General features: G+C 49.2%; 1 protein-coding gene across 1 annotated transcript in view; it reads right to left on the bottom strand.

Annotated features, from left to right (window-relative positions):
• The window catches only part of LOC308515212 (cytochrome P450 4A11-like), a gene marked incomplete at both ends in the record, with an annotated part of 22,999 nt that extends 6,755 nt beyond the window's left edge, over positions 1–16,244 (bottom strand). Inside the window, 6 exons of the mRNA XM_081085776.1 lie at positions 12–172; positions 530–663; positions 1,626–1,753; positions 2,236–2,280; positions 2,940–3,081; positions 16,050–16,244. Of these exons, the coding sequence (XP_080941902.1) occupies positions 12–172; positions 530–663; positions 1,626–1,753; positions 2,236–2,280; positions 2,940–3,081; positions 16,050–16,244 (805 nt within the window). The remainder of the gene's footprint in view (positions 1–11; positions 173–529; positions 664–1,625; positions 1,754–2,235; positions 2,281–2,939; positions 3,082–16,049) is intronic.

The following is a 16,244-nucleotide window of genomic DNA, read 5'->3' as shown; positions in this document are numbered from 1 at the left end:
GGGAGTCCAACCTGTGTGTTGATGGGCAATCTGGCAGGCCCGCTTGCTCCGGAGGCCATCAGGCGTCAGCCAGTAGATAATGTCATTCTGGTAGAAGAAATTCCTCACTCGAGAATAAAAAAGACTTTTCACATCCCTAATGGCCTGGATGTAGGATTGGGATTGGGATTTCCTGCAGGGAGAAGACACAGAACTGATTAAGGTACTGGGAGGTGAAATGGGGCTCTAGGTGGGAGTTTCCCCAAATAGTGGGTACAGATGACACTGAGGCATGCATTGCTCCTGTCTTACAGCCTTTGTGACCCTCAATCCTTCATAACCAGAGGAACTAGACTTCTCCCTGTGCTAGTGATCAGGGATCTGTGGCTGATTCAATTTTGGTCTGGTCTGGAATTATCTATGGTCAGGAGCTCTGGACAGACTCTGTCTTTTTGTTCTCATGAGCATCCAAGTTGCCTGAACTGCCTCTCCAGTAAGTCCATATCAGTTGGTAAAACAAAAGCCCAGCAGCTGCATGATTATCACTGACCTGTCCATCTGGATGCTGCTCTGCTGGCTGAAGGCGCACTTCATGATGGTGTCCAGTGTCATCAAAGAGATGTGTTCAAAGATCTCCAGATGAGAGTCTTGAGAGTCTTGACTGATGAGCTCCTCCCATTTGTCCTGTGGTAGGAGGGGGACATTGACCCTACTCTGCTCCCGCAGAGGGCCTCTGCTGACCCAGCTAAGCTCTCTCTCTCTCTCTCTCTCTCTCTCTCTCTCTCTCTCTCTCTCACCTCACTGTCCTGAATAGAGGCATTATAACATATTAAGACTGTACAGCAAACATTAGTAATGTGAGTATTGTACTCTCAGAAACTGTGATTATATAATTAAACAGGTTCCCTCATAAGAGTCTGAATTTTAGGAATAAGTTCTGATAATTACTACTTTTTGCCAAACCAGAAAACATTGTTATTCAGGCAACAATTTGGGAATATTCCTGTCCTGTGTTTGAGCTAAACCTGAGGGATAGGTACACTTCAACTCTAGGAAGCAAATGTGTCAAGATAAGAGGTAACCTAAGAGGCCAGTACTGGGGATCCTAAGGACAGGGCATCAGGGACTTTAATTTCTTCCCTCATCAAATGTTAGCTGAGTATAGCTAGTAGATAAGGATCCGGTCTGTGAGTGCAGATGTAATCTCCATTTCCTTCCATGGAGTGTCTCCATTTCATGAAGCCCTGGCACCCAGGCCAGAGCCCACCTGAAGGACATTCTAGGATGTCCACCCTGTCACTGAAGCTGCCACTGTCCATGCCTACCAGTGTCCAGGGGAATGACTATTGCTCTAGTCCACTGCTCATGTCCCCGCTGAAGACATGGGGGTGAGAGGAGAGCAGACCCTGTTTCTACCATGGTTCTGCTTTCTCTTGTCAGTGACCAAAGTAGTGTGGATCCAAGCTGGTGCCCAGGTACATCCTGTCCCATTCACTTTTGGGAAGCTCTGTCACATTGTGGGATATGAGCATGTTATTCTAGCTGGTCGTGTGTGATGGAAGTCTGAAGGACACACGTATCCTAGTGTGGACTATATGAGCTCTACTGTGAGTGCATGTGATCAGGTGAGAGAGGGATGGACTTACCAGCATCACTCGGACAGAGTCGGCCATGAGCCCTACGTAGGGCTTCAGAATGTCATAGTGGAAGGCTGGGGTCAGCATCCTCCGGTGTTGGAACCAGGTCTGCCCATTCAGCAGGAGCAAACCATATCCTGGACCACAGAAAGGTGTGTGTACGTGGCAGGGGAGGGGAGATGGAATCAGGATGACTCGGGACATTTTGGGAGGAACCAAGGGTGTCAGAAGAAAGCAAATGATGGGCAAAGGCAGGAAAGGCCAGTACATTTCAGGAATGTGAATTTCCCAAAATAGCAAGTAAATTGGATGTCATCACGACAACTGTGAGTTAAAGGCTGAAGTAGAGTAGGCAGGTCATAGAAGATCATAAATGAATATTACCCTGAAAACATTGGAGAGCACTGAGAAGTGATGGGAAGAAGCTGAGTTTCAGGGGGGGGGGGGCATCACCATTACCCAGAGGGGTGAAGGTTTTATTAGAAGAGAAATCAGACTTGATTAAGAGATGAGGGTTGTGATATAGTGCTGGTTATCTGTTGCTCTTTGTGAGCCAAAGAGATAGCTCTTGGTAAGTCTACCTGGCAAAAGAACAACAGTCCTGATTACACATACTTACCAATCCAGGGAGCCAGGAATCTGTACCAACCATGAAACTTTGGGTCTGAAAGGAAAGACAGGGCAATGTAGGAACCTGGAGGGGACACGCTCCTTGAAGCAGCTATGGTCTAGAGCACGGGCTGCTATTCCTTCCTGATCATTGTCAGCTGGCAATGTGTCTCAAGAGAGTGTCCTCAATCTCCCACCCCAAGTTTCTCTTTTCTAATAGTTAATGTGGGCTCAGGAAAGCAATCCCAGCAGCAGAACACCCATAGGATGGTGAATCAGCCAGAAATAGTCTCTATCCTCAGTGCCAGAGAAACAGAAATCTGTGGTCTTCCCACTTATTTGTGGGGGCTTAGTCATTCCATGACTCAGGATAGGCACCAATGAGGGTGCCAAACCCAACTCAGCATGGATAGGAAATTATTTTTTAGATCTGGGCAAATTTACACAATTGTTCATCTCAATCTGGTTAAAAGAAGAATAAAAAGAATGAAAGAATGAGAGAGAAATTTTAAAAAGTGGCCCCACACCACTCTTTAAGCATTCCCTTTCAGCAGACATTGTTGGCCTTAAGCTGGCTTGTGGGCTGGCAGGGTAGTTGTTAAAGGGTTCAGATAATGATGGTAGAACTGCAAATCTATTCTGGAATTATCAACTCAAGGTCATTTACCCAAGTAGAAAGAGCTGCTCCAGCTGCAATTCAGGTTTCTGTCTCACCTGATCTTCCCAGGACCACCTTCATGTAGTCAGGGTCATAAATGATGATGCTGACTCTGCTCCCCCATAGCCAGCGAGGACAGGCACATGGGAATTTCTCTACCCATTTCTGAAGCTGTTGTAGCTCCTGGTCCGTTTGGAACTATAAGCAAGGGAAAGACAAATCACTAAAACCTTTCTCTTTAGGTCTGGATTTTGGAGTGATGGTGAAGGGTAGAATGGCCACAGGGAGATAATTCAGGATCCATCAGCAGTTATTAGGAGCTTGGAACTGTATCTGATGAGCCAGGATCTGATCTGGATTCTCACTCTTCATCAAGCCTTGGTCTAAGGTTAGATTTTGGCTTCTAGTTGGACCCTGACTCAGTACTGCCTTTAGAGTGTTACACATAGTACATGTTTTATAAATGTGCAGTTATGGACTAAGTGGTGTACACACTTTTTTCACACACTTAGAGTTATTGGTTGAACTATATCCCTTTCAAATTCATATGTTGAAGACTTAATCCCAAGTATCTGAGAATGTGAAGATGGGGTCTTTATAGGAGTAATTAGTTAAAATTAGGTCATTAGACCTAATCCTATATAATAAAGAACTAATATGCAAATGGTCATCATGCCCTCATGCCATCATGCTGTAATGGCTCAGACACTCGATAATGGGAAGTGAGGAATGGAGACCAGCCAGGCACAAATGAGCTCGCAAGAGAGGAATGGGGACCAGCCAGGTACAAATGAGCTTGCAAGAGAGGAATGGGGACCAGCCAGGCTGTGGCCTGGAAGTGGGGCAAGCTGCATGCTCCACAGTACCAGGCGCCGGTGGCTGAAACTGCAACAGTGGCCCAGAAGGGAGAGGGACAAGCCACACACAGCACAGTCCCGGGTGCCAGGTGCTGGGGCGGCAGCCTGGGAGAGGGACAAGCCGTCAGCCCCATGGTCCCGGGAGCGAGCTGTTGCATCTGTCGCCTGGGATAGGGACATTCCACCAGAGCCATGGTCCTGGGCATCAGCAGCTGCACTCGCGCCTGTGGCCCAGGAGAGGGACAAGTAGCCCACTTCACGGTTCCAGGCTCCTGTGGCTGTGGCCCCTGCCGAAGACGCCCTCCCACGTTCCCCTGTGACTACGGCCGGCCCTTGCGAAGTTGATGCGGGTCCTGGGTGCCTGCAGCTGGCCAGAGGGAGAGAAGCCCGGATCCAGGGTGCCACCCACTGAAGTCCCAGGTGTGGGGCGAGGCATAGGTGGTTAGGGGTGATCAGGCCAGCAGGGGAGCAGTTAGGAGCGATCAGGAAGGCAGTCAGAGGTGATTAGGGGTGATCAGGCAGGCAGAGGTGGTTAGGGGTGATCAGGCAGGCAGGAAGAGGGGTTAGGGATGATCAGGCAGGCAGGAAGAGGGGTTAGGGATGATCAGGCAGGCAGGAAGAGGGGTTAGGGATGATCAGGGAGGCAGGCAGATGAGCTGTTAGGAGCCAGCGGTCCTGAATTGCAAGAGGCAGTCAGACATCCCCCAAGGGGTTCCGGATTGGAGAGGGTGCAGGCCAGGCTGAGGGACATGCCCTCTGTGCATGAATTTCATGCACTGGGCCTCTATTCCAATATAACTGTCTTTATAACAGGGGGGAAGTTTGGACAAAGAAATAGTCTCTTGGAGAGGGATGATGATATGAAGAGCCATATGGAGAAGATCATGGTTTGCTAGTCAGGTAGAGCGACCTGGAGCAGATGGTTCCTTCAAAGCCTTCAGAATGAGACAACCCTACCAACATCTTGATTTGAATTGTAAGACTATCAATTTCTGTTGCTTCAACCACCCACTTTGTTAAGCAGCCCTAACAAAGTAGGACAATTGTGTAATGTTCAAGCACACTTATGAGTGACTTATGAGTGGGGATGGATTATTACATTATCCTGTTTCCCTGAAGAATGAGGAAACTGTTAAAGCATATGCCCAGGTGGCTGAGGACCCCAGGGTGTTTCACAGAGCCCAAGGGCTGGAAGCAGCAGGTTGCAGAAGGAGTAGATCCTGGGACTGGAGAGCTGCCAGGGCTGAGTCTCTCATTCTTTCTCTCTGCATCCATTCTCTTACCAAATGTTTATTGGGACTCTACCTGACAGTTTTCTAGAAGCTGGGAATATGCTCACAATCGACAACAGTCCCTGCGTGCGTGGAGCTAGGTCCACAAGGTGAAGAGCACTTGAACCCTTTCTGGATGGTTGTCATTCTACCACATGTCCTATCTATGTGACATTGTGAATCCTATTCGAGAATCTAATTGTAATATAGCCAAGGTGTTCACCTGCTACAAGCCACTGTGGCTGGGGTTGAATAAGGCATTCAGAGGCTCACTCATGTTGGGGAAGAGGTCTCAGAGCTGGTGGGCTGGGAAGACATCTCAAAATGTTTCCACTACAGTGAATGATCAAATACATAAATGAGCAGATGAGTAGATGAATTTACTCATTCATTTATTGGGTAACTGTATTGAGCACTTACTTTGGGTCCATTGCCATCCTTGTTGCTAAAGATGCAGTGATGAATGACACATGTCCCTGCTACCGTAGAGTTTGTGTTTGAGTGGGGGTGATGGTGGGCAGACAATACTGCTGTGACCTGGGAAGTGTCCTACTAGAAGGACTTAGGAAGAGACTTCATGCTCCAAGGTCATGTACATTATTGGGGCTGCCCTTCCCCTTTGACCCCATGTGTGGACAGATCAGTGGGAGCCTCTTTCCACCCCAGCTATGTTACCTGATCCTCTAGGGTCCCTCCTACTGGCCCAATAGGGGCCTGGAAGACCCTTTTCAGCACAGTAGCACGCTCTCTTTCTAATTGCTTGATGCCCATTCAGTCAGCTTCCCGAAAATTCCTGCTGCTGGACACTGTCATTACTTCCCTTTGGGGACCCAAAGGAGGTAAAGTGTATTCTGCATTTTCTTTCTCCTATCTAGGCCATTTGGCATCCACTGCTCTGTCAGCCCTCCAGTCAACAAGTTTGGAATGCCATCTGTCCCTGAGCATGTGTGACTAGAGCCAGTGGAGACTCTTGTAAAGGGAATAGTGCCCATGGTGGCAGGGGTGACAACCTGTGTGCAAATACCCAGTGCCCATGTGGCAACCACACTTCAGTCACTCCATGCAGACAGTGCTGCCCTGGAGTCATCCTCACTTGGCTGACCCTGGCAACTGCCACACCAAGAAATTTCCACAAAGGGAGTAAGTAGGTGGACAGGTAATAATGTGGCCACACGGCCATCCTCAGATGTGCACTCTGCTGGCCTGGCATGGACTCCTGGATTAGAGGGAGGACATGAGAGTTGGGGGTGAAAATAGGGCGGTTTGGATTATTTGAAACACAAAGATGTTAGAAACTCAAAGATGTTAGTTCCACTTTCCATAGTCCCTGTGAAATACCATATCAACTAATACAGTGATTTTGTACCTTTAACGTGTTTGTCCTTCATAGGCATTAATATTATTGTAAATTCATACAAATTAGAGTGAGTGGAATGGTGGCCTTGTTCTGTGCCAGGGACAATTCTAACATTACTAGGGGCCCGGTGCACAAATTTGTGCATGAGTGGGGTCCAGTCTGCCCGCCCCAATGGGGTCCAATCAAGGCCAGGCAGGTAGGAGGGGATGTGGGATGTTAATCGGTCAACACCACCCCCAGTCAGGGGTGATGCTTGAGTGTGGGGCTGCCCAGGAGGTTGGGAGGCCAATCAGGGGCAGGGACAGGCTCGAGGGTGGGTGGGGGGGCTTCAGGAGGTTGGCCAGCCAGCCACGCCCCCCATTGGGCCGGTTGGCCAGCGCAGTGGGCCTCATAGCGACTGGTCATTCCAGTCATTCTGGTCGTTCCAGTTTTCTGGTTGCTGGCTTTATATATATATATAGACTAGAGGCCCAGTGCACAAAAATTTGTGCACTCAGGGTGCGGAGTGGTCCCTCAGCCTGGCCTGTGCCCTCTCGCAGTCTGGGACCCCTTGGGAGATAACGACCTGCTGGCTTAGGCCTGCTCCCAGGTGGCAGAGGGCAGGCCCAATCCCTAGGTGCAGCCCCTGGTCGAGATCAGAGCAGGGCTGATTGGGGAGTTGGGGCACCGCCCCCTGTCATGCACAGAGCAGGGCGGATAGGGAGGTTGCGATGCCACTCTCAGTCATGCTCAGGGTAGGGCCGATTGCGGGGTTGGGGCACCCCCCCGTCACACTCAAGGCAGGGTCGATGGGGAGGTTGCGGCGCCACCCCCTGTCATGCACAGAGCAGGGCCAATCAGGGGGTTGGGGCACTGCCCCCTGTCACTCACAGAGCAGGGTCAATCAGGGGGGTTGGGGCTCCATACCCTGTCACGCACAGAGCAGGGTTGATCAGGGGTTTGGGGAGCTCCCCCCTGTCACGCACAGAGCAGGGCAGATCAGGGGGTTGGGGCACCGGACCCTGTCACACTCAGGGCAGGGCGGATGGGGAGGTTATGGCTCTACCCTGTCACACACAGAGCAGGGCCCGTGGGGGGCAGTTGGGGCGCCACCCTCTATCACCCACAGAGCAGGGCCGATCAGGGGGTTGGGGCACCGCCACTGTCACACTCAGGGTAGGGCCAATGGGGAGCTTATGGCTCTACCCCGTCACACGCAGAGCAGGGCCCATGTGGGGTGGGGGGGTTAGGGCGCCACAACCTGTCACACACAGAGCCGCAGGGCGATCAGGGGGTTGGGGCACCTACCCTTGTCACGAACAGAGCAGGGCGAATAGGGAGGTTGTGGCCCCACCCCCTGTCACACACAGAGCCGCAGGGTGATCAGGGGGTTTGGGCGCTACCCCCTGTCATGCTGATCCCGGTGCTGGGAGGCCTCACGGCTCCGCTGATCCCGGTGCTGGGAGGCATATTATCCTTTTACTATATAGGATAGAGGCCTGGTTCACGGCTCGGGGCCAGCTGGTTTGCCCTGAAGGGTGTCCTGGATCAGGGTGGGGGTCCCGCTTGGGGACCTGGCCAGCCTGGATGAGGGGATGATGGCTGTTTGCAGCTGGTCACACACCCTTCAGGGTGGGGGTCCCTACTGGGGTGCCTGGCCAGTCTGGAGGAGGGGCTGAGGGCTGTTTTCAGGCTGGCGGGTGACTGAAGCTCCCAACCGCTTCTTTTTTTCTTTTTTTTTTTATTCTGGGCCAGCTTTAGCTCTGAGGTTTGGCTCCAGCTCTTAGGCCTCTGCTGCTGAAAGCAGGTATCTGGTTTGTTTGGGTTCTATAATCGAAACACTGTTTCAACTCCAGCTCTGAGATCCCGGCCAGTTGAAAGCAGGTTTCTGGAGTTTGTTTAGCTTCTATATTTGTAACAATGTTTCAAACTGCAAGCTCAGAGGCCGTCAGCAGCAGGCGGGGAACGTTGGAGTCCTATGTCACTGAAGCAAGCAAGCCTCATGTTCGCTTCAAGCTGCCTGACTGACGGTTGCCATGTTGGCTGGCAGTTAATTTGCATATCTCCCTGATTGCCCAATGGGAAAGGTAGCAGAGGTACGGCTAATTACCATGTTTATCTTTTATTAGATAGGATAGACTAGAGGCCCTGTGCACGAAATTCATGCACTGGGGCAGAGAAGGGTTGTCCCTCAGCCCGGCCTGTGACCTCTCGCAGTCCAGAACCCCTTGGGGAATGCCTGTCTGCCAACTTAGGCCCAGGGTATCAGGCCTAAGGTGGAAGGCTGACATCCCTCTCACAGTTCGGGATCCCTCATTCCTTACCATCCACCTGCTTGCTGCTTCTTACTGCTTGGCTTGCTGCTCCTCAGCACTGCCGCGGAGGCAGGAGAAGTTCCAGCCACCACTGCTGCACTCGTCAACTGTGAGCCCGGCTTCTGGCTGAGTGGCATTCCCCCAGTGGGAGGACACTGACCACCAGGGGGCAGCTCCTGCCTTGAGTGTCTGCCCCCTGGTGGTCAGTGCGCATCATAGTGATCGTTCGTGCTGGCTGTTCCACCATAACAGTCACTTAGGCTTTTATTATATAGACTATTGGCCCAGTGCACGAAATTCATGCATGGGGAGGGGGTGTTCCTCAGCCCGGCCTGCACCCTCTCCAATCTGGGACCCCTTGAAGGATGTCCTACTGCCGGGTTACAGGGATTGTTTCTAAACCGGCCGTTGGACATCCCTCTCTCAATCCGGGTCTGCAGGCTCCTAACCGCTCACCTGCCTGCTTGCCTGCCTGATTGCCCCTAACCACTCTGCCTGCCAACCTGCTCACCCCCAACTGCCCTCTGCCACCAGCCTGCTTGCCCACAAATGACCCCCCCCCACCAGCCTGATCACCCCCAACTGCCCCCTGTGCCAGTGTGCTTGCCCCCAACTGACCCCTGCTGGCCTGCTCACTCCAAACTGCGCCCCCCTCGCTGAACTGATCACCTCCAACTGACCCCCACTGATGGCCTGCTTGCCCCCAACTGGCCCCCCTGCTGGTCTGCTTATCCCCAATGGCCCTGCCCCCACCAGCCTGATCACCCACAACTGCTGTCCAATCCTGGCCTGATCACCCACAACTTCCCTCCCCGCTTGGCCTCTAACCGCCTCTATCTTGACCCCGCCACCATGGCTTTGTCCAGAAGAATGTCCCGAAGTTCTCCCAGTCTAATTAGCATACTACCCTTTTATTAGTATAGAAGATAGAGGCCTGGTGCATGGGTGGGGGCCGGCTGGTTTGCCCTGAAAGGTGTCCCAGATCAGGGTGAGGGTTCTCTTGGGGCATGGGGTGGCCTGGGCCAGGAGCCTGTGGTGGTTTGCAGGTCGGCCACTCCCCCATGGAGTGAGGGTACCCACTAGGGGGGGCGTGGCCAGCCTGGATGAGGGGCTGAGGGTTATTTTCAGGCTGGCCACACCCCCTTCAGGGTGGGGGTCCCCGCTGGAGTCTCTGGCCAGCCTGAGTGAGGGGCTGATGGCTGTTTGCAGGCTGGCCACACCCCCTTCAGGGTGTGGGTCCTCGCTAGAGTGTCTGGCCAGCCTGAGTGAGGGGCTGATGGCTGTTTGCAGGCTGGACACTGCCCCTGGTGACCCAATCTCCCAGCCCCTCCTTTTTTTCTTTTTCTTTTTTTCAGTGTCTCCTTAAGTGGAGGGAAGCAGGTATCTTGGATTTATTTATCTACTTATATAAAAACCCTGGGTGTAACATCATGGCCAGAACCACAACCAAGAGGAAGGAAGTCAGTCCTGCAGCGGTTGTCTTGGAAATGGCTGCACCCTCACCCCAGCTGTTTCCTGAAGCTGTTTACTGTAAGGAGAGGGTTTGAGGCAGGAACCTGCCCTCAGAGCGTGGTGGCATATCTTTATAAAGTGTGCCGCGCCAGCACAGCCAAGGGTGAACTTGAGTGGTGGCGGCTGAAAGGCTTAGAAAAGACAGAGAAAAGAATGAAATCTGGGTCTCGATGGGACGCTGCTTCTCTGAGAGACAGCGACCACGCACATAGCCGTGTCTTTATTTTATAGCAGATGCCACAAGGCAAAGTAAGAGTGTGACCAAGATATTTACAACATTCTCCTGGGTTTCAATTCTACTCGACTACATGCACCTGAACTCTATCAAGCCTACATCACTCAGGCAGGTGGGGCCACGTGTTTGGACCATAGGTTCAAGCTTAAAACTATAGCTGTTGGCTATAATTGTGCTGGGAGGGCCCTGCCCTCCAAGCTGGGACTTGCACGAGGACTGTGCCCTCTCATTAGTCCAAGGCTTGAACCTGTGCAAAACACTGTAGCGGCTCCCCACAATAAAGTTTTAACACATTTTGTACCGCCCAGGAGTTTTCTGGTGTTTCGCGCACCATCTGTTAAGGACCGCTCACGAGTGTTCTCGTTTTTCACGCCCATGGAAAAAGGAGCGAATCTAGATACTTATGTAAATTTTGTTTGGTCCCTCTTCATAGAGGAAAATGTTTTACGCAGTACCATATATTAAAGAACTACTAGGAACTTTAATTGTTTAATTGTTTTTGTAAATAAAAATGTTATAATTATTGAAAAACAACACCTAAAGAGCATTATGATGATTTAAATAACGTGCAGTTTGCCCAAAAACGTGCGGTCCCTGGCGTATGTCTTAGAGATTTCTATGCAGTACGCAATGTGTTAATACATTATATTAGAGGTTGTGGTGGTACTGTTTTACCCACAGCTTCTACAGGAATTGCTGCAAATTTACCTCTCAGTGGAAGAACCTTTCATTCCCAATATAAATGACCAATTCCATTAAATGAAACTTCAATTTCTAGACTCAATATTAACAGTGAAGTTGCTAAAACGATTAAAAAGGCCCAACTTCCCATTATTGATGAATGCATCATGGCATCCAGTCATGCTATAAACCAGTGGTTCTCAACCTTCTGGCCCTTTAAATACAGTTCCTCATGTTGTGACCCAGCCATAAAATTATTTCTGTTGCTACTTCATAACTGTAATGTTGCTACTGTTATGAATCGTAATGTAAATATCTGATATGCAGAATGGTCTTAGGTGACCCATGTAAAAGGGTTGTTCGAGTGCCAAAGTGGTCGCGACCCACAGGTTGAGAACCGCTGCTAGAAACGCCATAGACAGATTACTAAGAGAAAGTATGAATTTGAATGTTGTATTTGGTGGGAAAGGTCTCCTTCTTGGAGAGGATTTTCGACAATGTCTCAGTACTGTACCACATGCTATGGGATCGGCCATAGCACAAACAAGTTTAAAGTACTGTAATGTTTGGAGATGTTTCAATAAATTGTCTCTTAAAACAAATATGAGATCAGAGGATTCTGCTTATAGTGAATAGTTAGTAAAACTTGTAGATGGCAAACTTGATAGCAGTTTGCATTTAGGAATGAATATTATTGAAATCCCCTGTGAAATGATTTGTAATGGATCTATTATTGAAGCCACCTTTGGAAATACTATATCTATAGATAATATTAAAAATATATCTAAATGTGAAATTCTTTGTCCAAAAAATGAGCATGTTCAAAAATTAAATGAAGAAATTTTGGATATACTCGATGGAGATTTTCACACATATTTGAGTGATGATTCCCTTGATTCAACAGATGATGCTGAAAAGGAACATTTTGCCATCAAATTTCTTAATAATATTACTCCTTCGGGAATGCTGTGTCATAAATTAAAATTGAAAGTGGGTGCAGTCATCATGCTACTGAGAAATCTCAATAGTAAATGGGGTCTTTGTAATGGTACCAGATTTATTATCAAAAGATTACGACCTAACATTATCAAAGCTGAAGTATTAACAGGATCTCCAGAGGGAGAGGTTGTTCTGATTCCAAGAATTGATTTGTCCCCGTCTGACACTGGCCTCCCATTTAAATTAATTTGATGACAGTTTCCTGTGATGCCAGCATTTGCGATGATTATTAATAAATCACAAGGACAAACTCTAGATAGAGTAGGAATATTCCTACCTGAACCCGTTTTCGCACATGGTCAGTTATATGTTGCTTTCTCTCAAGTATGAAGAGCATGTGACATTACAGTTAAAGTTCTGAATACTTCATCACAAGGGAAATCAGTCAAGCACTCTGAAAGTGTTCTCACTCTTAATGTGGTGTACAGGGATATATTAGAATAAGTTTAATCACTTTATCAGTCATTGTTTGCATCACAGCTGTTTTTATATTGTGTTTTTGTTGTTTTCATATCATGTTTTTGTCATTTTTATATGAGGCCTCTGTTATATCCTTTTGTTACTGTTTATTTACTAATAAATTTATATATTATTTTCATATACATTTTACTAATTTCCTTTCATCTCTCACACTTCTATTATAGAGAAAGGGCAAATAGCAATATTAAAATATCTCCACTAATTAATTGCCTCTTGAAAAAATATATTTTATTGATTTTTTACAGAGCGGATGGGAGAGGGATAGAGAGTTACAAACATCGATGAGAGAGAACATTGATCAGCTGCCTCCTGCACTCTCCCCAATGGGGATGTGCCCACCACCAAGGTACATGGCCTTGACCGGAATCGAACCCAGGACCCTTGAGTCCACAGGACGATGCTCTATCCACTGAGCCAAACTGGTTAGGGCAATTAATTCCCTTTTAATGTGCACAAATTTCGTGCACCGTGCTACTAGTCTTCTATAATTGAAACTTTGTAGCCTTGAGCGGAGCCCAGGGCCTGACAGGGCAGGCAGGAAGCTTGGCTTCCTCCATCACCGGGGCAACCCAAGCCTCCTGCTCACTCCAGCTCTATGGCTGCCACCATCTTAGTTGGTTTAATTTGCATACTCGCTCCTGATTGGCTGGTGGGTGTGACTTGTGGGTGTAGCAGAGTTATGGTTAATTTGCATGTTTCTCTTTAATTATATAGGACTAGAGCCCTGGTGCACGAAATTTGTGCACAGGGGAGGGAGTTGTCCCTCAGACTGGCCTGCATCCTCTCGAAATCTGCGATGCCTCGGGGCATGTCCAACTGCAGGTTTAGGACCAATCCCGCAGATCGGGCCTAAACTGGCAGTCGGACATCCCTCTTGCAATCCTGGACCACTGCCCCCTAACTGCTTGCCTGCCTGCCTGATCACCTCTAACCCCCTCTGCCTGCCTGATCATATACCTAAGCACTCTGCCTGCCTGATTGCCCCTAACCACCTCTGCCTGCTTGATCTTCCCTAACCGCCTCTGCTTGCCTGATCACCCCAAGCACTCTGCCTGTCTGCCTAATCAACCCTAACCACCTCTGCCTGCCTGATCCTCCCTAACCGCCTCTGCCTGCCTGATCACCCTAATCCAGTGATGGCGAGCCTAAGACACACGTGTCAGAGGTGACATGCGAACTCATTTTTTTGTTTGATTTTTCTTTGTTAAATGGCATTTAAATATATAAAATAAATATCAAAAATATAAGTCTTTGTTTTACTATGGTTGCAAATATCAAAAAATTTCTATATGTGACACAGCACCAGAGTTAAGTTAGGGTTTTTCAAAATGCTGACACGCCGAGCTCAAAAGGTTCGCCATCACTGCCCTAATCACTCTGCCTGCCTGATTGCCCCTAAGCACTCTGCCTGCCTGCCTAATCACCCCTAACCACCTCTGCCTGCCTGATTGTCCCTAACCACCTCTGCCTGCTTTCCCGATTGCCCCTAACTGCTTGCCTGCCTGCCCAATTGCCTCTAAACACTCGGTGGTGGTGGTGGTGGTGGTGGGGGTAGGGGTGGCCAGCCAAGGTGAGGTGCTGTAGTCATTCTCGTCTCTGGTTGCTCTGGTCGTTCCACCATTTCGGTGACTGGGTTTTTATTATATAGGATAGGAACTCACTTGAGTGCTATCATCATCATCATCATCATCATCACCCCCAACTTACAGATGAGAAAATTAGGTTGTAGAGCAGGCAGTTAAAGTATGTGTAGAGCTGGGATATGAACTCAAGTAGCTCGGAAACAGAGCCCCATATGTTCAACTGCCCACCTTGTCCCTTGTCATCTTGCCTGATAGATCAGCTTCAATCTGAAACAAACATATGGCAGTCAATTCCAGACTTAGCCAATTACAGAGATATTGAATAAATGAAAAACTCAGGCAGTATTATAAAATCAAGGATTAGCCTGAACTGGTTTGGCTCAGTGGATAGAGCATCGGCCTGTGGACTGAAAAGTCCCAGGATTGATTCCGGTCAAGGGCATGTACCTTGGTTGTGGGCATATCCCCAGTGAGAGGTGTGCCGGAGGCAGCTGATCAATGTTTCTCTGTCATCGATGTTTCTAACTCTCTATACCTCTCTGTAAAAAAAAAAAAAAAATCAATAAAATATATTTAAAAATAAAATAGAATCAAGGGTTATTTATCTGCACTATCTCCTGCAGGATTACAGAGATGATTCACACCATGCATAATACTAGTTATGGAAAGAGCATTACTCACTTACTGAGTTTACATAACATCTAATGCCATCAGTACATGGAAAAGTCACTGTTGGAATATTCAGTGGTTCCTTCAGACAAATCCCAGCTCAGAAAGGTGACTCCTGCATCAATAAAAGTCACAGTTTCTCCAAATCAACAAATCATCTGGAAGTCCTTTGTACCAAATTTGCATGAAGCAACTGGGCTTTGGTTGTCTTTCTGTGGCTGGTATGAGCAGTTCCCATTTGGGGCTCCACACTGCAGATAATCTCTTGGCATCCTTCTCTGAAACCTTCTCAGGTTTCTGCCGCACCCCACCTCCTAAGGCTTGTTCAACCCACACACCCACCCAGATGAGCCCCTGTCCATGCAGCCCCCTCACCTTGCTCTGTGCCCTTCCCCCAGGGACTAGTGCTAACAGAGCTGGTTGGGGAGCACTGTCTGTCATCCAACCTGCCAGCTGCTCCTTTCTGTCAGTCCGCACACCTGAGTCCAGCTCCCTCTGTGTCAGGTTCTGTGCCGGAGATGAGCGCACAGAAAGGGGGATGATATCCTCAGCCTCAAGGAGCTCACAGGGCAGGGGCATGGAGAATAGGAGCTGGCAGGTAAAGAGATTCTCATAATTGGTGAGCCGCAGATTCCAGTGCTCCTTCCCTTGGACCATCCTGGAAGCCTTCTTGCTCTGATGTGCCAGTAACTTGCCAGGGTTATAGCACTGTAGTCACCAGTCTGAAAAACCCCATGGTCTCAGGCCAACCAAGCTTGTTGGACCCCTACACCCAATTTTATCCCTTTTCCTGGTTCCTCATATCTTCTCTAAATTCCTGCCTATCATCCCCACATGCTGTGAACCCCCACAGGCAGAGATCCTGTGTTCCTAGGCAAGCTCAGGGCGAGGCGGACAGGATGGAATTGAGTGAACATGGGCAGGGAAGCATGGAGAAGTTCTGTTCTGTGAGCCTGGAGCAGGGAGATTCAGAAAGGAGCAGCCCTTGTCCTCAAAGGCTGCCTGACAAAATAGCTTGCAGTCCTACCTAAGGAAGGAGGATCTGACAGACTGAGAACACCAGCACATGGGATGAGGAGCCAAGATCTGAGGGGTAATCTGGGTTTTGCTCCCATGTCCACGTGCTTTTCATAACAAGGCTTTGTCCTATAGACTTGCTGACCATGACCTCGCTCAGGGAGCCTCTGCCCTTCTTGCCCTCCCTCTCCCCTGTCCCGTTCCCATTTACCTCCTGTTTGTGCCCGAACAGCCAGTGTGAAGGAGGGGATGGGAACTCCCGGACAGCTTTGAGCAGCCACTGCCTGAGCAGGTAGAGCTGGGCTGCCTTGAGCAGCAGCAGAACCAGAGCCAGCAGGGAAGCCACCTGCAGGAGCCCAGAGATACTGCCCAGGAGCTCTTTGGGGCTCAGCACAGAGACACTCAT

The sequence above is a fragment of the Myotis nattereri genome, assembly GCF_964212035.1.
Source record: "Myotis nattereri genome assembly, chromosome: 3".
In the NCBI taxonomy this organism is placed as follows: domain Eukaryota; kingdom Metazoa; phylum Chordata; class Mammalia; order Chiroptera; family Vespertilionidae; genus Myotis; species Myotis nattereri.
Note: the sequence above shows the minus strand (reverse complement) of the source record. Positions and strands in the feature narration are given on the sequence as shown.